Source organism: Carassius auratus, chromosome 23, assembly GCF_003368295.1.
Source record: "Carassius auratus strain Wakin chromosome 23, ASM336829v1, whole genome shotgun sequence".
Lineage (NCBI taxonomy): Eukaryota > Metazoa > Chordata > Actinopteri > Cypriniformes > Cyprinidae > Carassius > Carassius auratus.
This window is the reverse complement of record NC_039265.1, coordinates 8081259-8084665: the sequence shown is the minus strand read 5'-3', so window position 1 is coordinate 8084665 and position 3407 is coordinate 8081259. Positions and strand designations below refer to the sequence as shown.

Sequence of the window (3407 nt, the reverse complement as noted above, 5' to 3'; positions counted from 1 at the left end):
ATTGGTGTTAGTTATCCGTATATTATTCCTATCATCCGTTAGTTTGGCTATGCGAATATTTCGTCTGGTTTTGGCATTGTACTTCTCTTAAATGAGCACTAGATGGCGGTACATCATCATTGCATTAGGTCTGTGTTATAGAGCGCTCCAGCTCTTCGTTTGTTGACTGTTCAGAAGAGTTTATCAAGTCTTGACTGATGGTTGCAACTTGTTAAATATCTTTAAATAAATATTTTTGTTACTGTAACATAATAAGGACTGTTTTCCAGGACGACTAAATTGTTCTGTTTTATTACATACCAGGGCACTTTTTCCATAAAGAACCAACGTTGCGTTTTTACCAACCCGCAAATACTCAGGAAAATGTCCCCACCTTCACATGTATTGTAGGTAAAGCGGCCTTGGACTTTGGCTGGAGGTGTTGCAGCTCACTTTTGGGTCTCATCCAGACCATGCGATTAATCCCTCACAGCACGTGCTCTCTCCCCCATTCACTTCCTCCGTGTCCAACAAGAGACACGCGTCAGGTCACATAAACAACAAACGGAAGCCTGCATGGTAAAAAGAAAAGTGTCAATTTAGAGAAAATGTGGAAAAAAAAGGATTTATAAAAAAGAGACTTAAAGATCAGTTCTACAGTACAAACTAAGGGGTAACGGTGAAGAACTGAATTCTCAGGCACGTTCAATCACACCCTTATGGCTGTTTTAGTCATTTGCTGCAACTAGTCTTTAGCTTTAAAGCTGTACATGGTTTGACTTTGTTATTTGTGTCTCTTCTGGAAGCCTATTGTTGAACACATATCTTAGTTTATTTGCCTATACTTAGGCTACTCTGTTTAATAATAACAGATTAATTCAGTGGTCATCAATTCTTCATTGATTATATCACTTATTATATGTTCTACCTTTTCACACGGCTGCAAGTGGCAGAATAAATGCACGCTATGCATAAAGTTATTTTGATCGTTAATTAGTCTAACTAAAAAGAAACATTTCGTTACAGCAATACTGTGTTAATGGGTGGATTGGATTATTACAGAATGTTTGGTACAATGGCAGTTCACTACAATGTGCCGGCCATGAATTGTATTATGCCATCATCTGTTCAGCAGTTATCATTGCTATAGTTGAATTTAGAGCATGCCAGTTTCTAATCTTCTTAATTAAAACGCCCTCCTGATTGGACAGAGTGATAATCCCGTGGGGCCTCGCGCTCTTACTCACTAGCGAGTAAGACTGCGCGCGAGTCTCAATCTGCCCAGGGCGAGGGCAAGACGCACTGCAAGAACGCGCACGAGTTCAGACGACGCGTCTAAAGTGCACGCAACATCGCTGTCTGCGCGGAAGAGCGTGATAGGGGAAGAAAGATCTCTATCAAAAAGTGTCTTCATTTTCAGCAGCCCTTTGGAGAACGCCAACGAAAGAGAAGAAAGAAGACAGAGCGAGGAAGCTTTCAAGAGCGCGCACCAAAGTTTTCCACACGCTTTGTTTTTTCTTTTAGTTTTATTTCGTTTCTCCAAAATGAATGCCAGCGAAGAAAACTTGCTGAAATCGATCAGCAACGATACCCTGCTGGACCTGACGCAGCGCTACGGACAGTCCGCCTTCGGCTTCGGCGCTGGCCATGGTGCTGGGAGTCCTGGCCGCTTCACCCTCACACCTGCCGCGGATTTCCTCTCCGGGCAAACGGGAAAGTCGAACGAAAGCGGCGGAGAGCAGACCAGCGATGAAGATGACGGCTTCGACCACCTAGAGACTCGTAAGAGAAGCGCGGGCTTCGACGAAGAGAAGCATCCGAGTGCGCTCTCCAAAAAGCCGAAGGAGCAGAGATCTCTCCGGCTGAGCATCAACGCGCGCGAGCGGAGACGCATGCACGACCTGAACGACGCGCTGGACGGCCTGAGGTCTGTGATCCCCTACGCTCACAGTCCGTCTGTGAGAAAACTCTCTAAAATCGCAACTTTGCTTCTTGCAAAAAACTACATCCTAATGCAGGCACAGGCACTGGAGGAAATGCGCCGGCTGGTGGCTTATCTGAACCAAGGGCAGACTATAACTTCGCCGATTCCCACCGCGCTCGCGCCTTTCGGACAGGCGGCCGTGTATCCGTTTTCAAGCACTGCGCTGGCCACCTGCGCGGAGAAATGCAGCTCGTTCAACGGGACCCCGTCCAACCTGTTCAAACACTGCAACGACAAGCCTTGACTTCCACGCGCTGAACTCTTCCTGCTTCATCCTAATGTTGCTCTGAATTCGCGTTGTTTTGTTGGGAACGGGCTTAGGTCTGATTCAAAACCCCTGCTGCGTGTAATTACGATGATTTATTAGATAACACAATAAATAATGTTAACTGAAGGACACGGTATTACTGGAGCAAGCTTTTAAACCCCTCCATTTTTAAAAGCCTTTTCCCTTTTATCCCAAGTGATGGATTGAAAACGATTAGTATTTGTGTGAAAAATTAACAAACAACAAATTCTATGTTCACAACTTGCGGAGGACTTAATTTAAACATGTTCTCTTTTGGGTTCAGCGTTGTTGGTGAACTATGCAATTTACTGCAATTGCCCCAAAACAGTCATTTCTTAAAAACCTGAGTCAGAAATGAATAAAGCTGTCTCACCTCCGTCGGTGTATTCGGAAACACGGTGTAACATTCTCAAATGTTTGGCCTGAAACGATTTTGTTTTTGTTATAGCACAATTCACTTGATTGTATTGTACAACTGTGAAGAATACTTGAGGAAGCCTACAAAGCATTTGATCTTGTTGCGACATGAGTTTCATACTGTATATTGTTTATATGTCTTTATAATTAAAACATATGTCTACGATCATCTCTGTTGTTTTGTCCAAAAACATACATTATATGCTCACATTACTCATTCGATTTCTTTTCAAACTGGTTTAAACCAAGGAAGATTTCATATTACAAATAATGCGACCTTGAACAAACGTTGGGTTCTGGTTCACTCCTAGAACTAATGTGTACTTTAGACAAGTCAGTTTTTACTGCTTTCGTTTCATATCACATGCAGTGTCATTTTGTAAATCATTTAATAACCATTAAAGGATTTAAAATAACTGCAGTATTGATGGTCAAAAATAAAAGCTTCAGTGGTTGCTATTGTTGTCAGTAAGCAGGGCCTAGCACGTGTACATGCCAACACGAGAGTCTCTGCCACACTTCTGTGTATTGAAGGCTTGTGTCACGATTCTAATCGTGTATTGGATTTCTAATCTCTTAAATGAGACTGGTCTTCACTGGTGAGATGCGTCCTGCTGCTGTTGTGCAGGGGCCGGAAGCGCCCCGGGGCCGAGGGGACCTGTCCTTGAGTATTTGTGTGATCGTGAATCGGCAGTGTTCTGTAACCTACCCCTTCCACTTATTAACACGATTTCAGCG

At 43.4% G+C, this 3407-nt stretch overlaps 1 protein-coding gene across 1 annotated transcript; it reads left to right on the top strand.

The window, feature by feature from the left end:
- The first annotated feature begins 1112 nt into the window (after positions 1 to 1112).
- On the top strand, positions 1113 to 2835 carry LOC113041728 (class E basic helix-loop-helix protein 23-like). The gene has a single exon (XM_026200380.1). The coding sequence runs from the start codon at positions 1524 to 1526 to the stop codon at positions 2205 to 2207; it is 684 nt and encodes a 227-aa protein (XP_026056165.1). The 5' UTR covers positions 1113 to 1523; the 3' UTR covers positions 2208 to 2835.
- Positions 2836 to 3407: the final 572 nt, after the last annotated feature.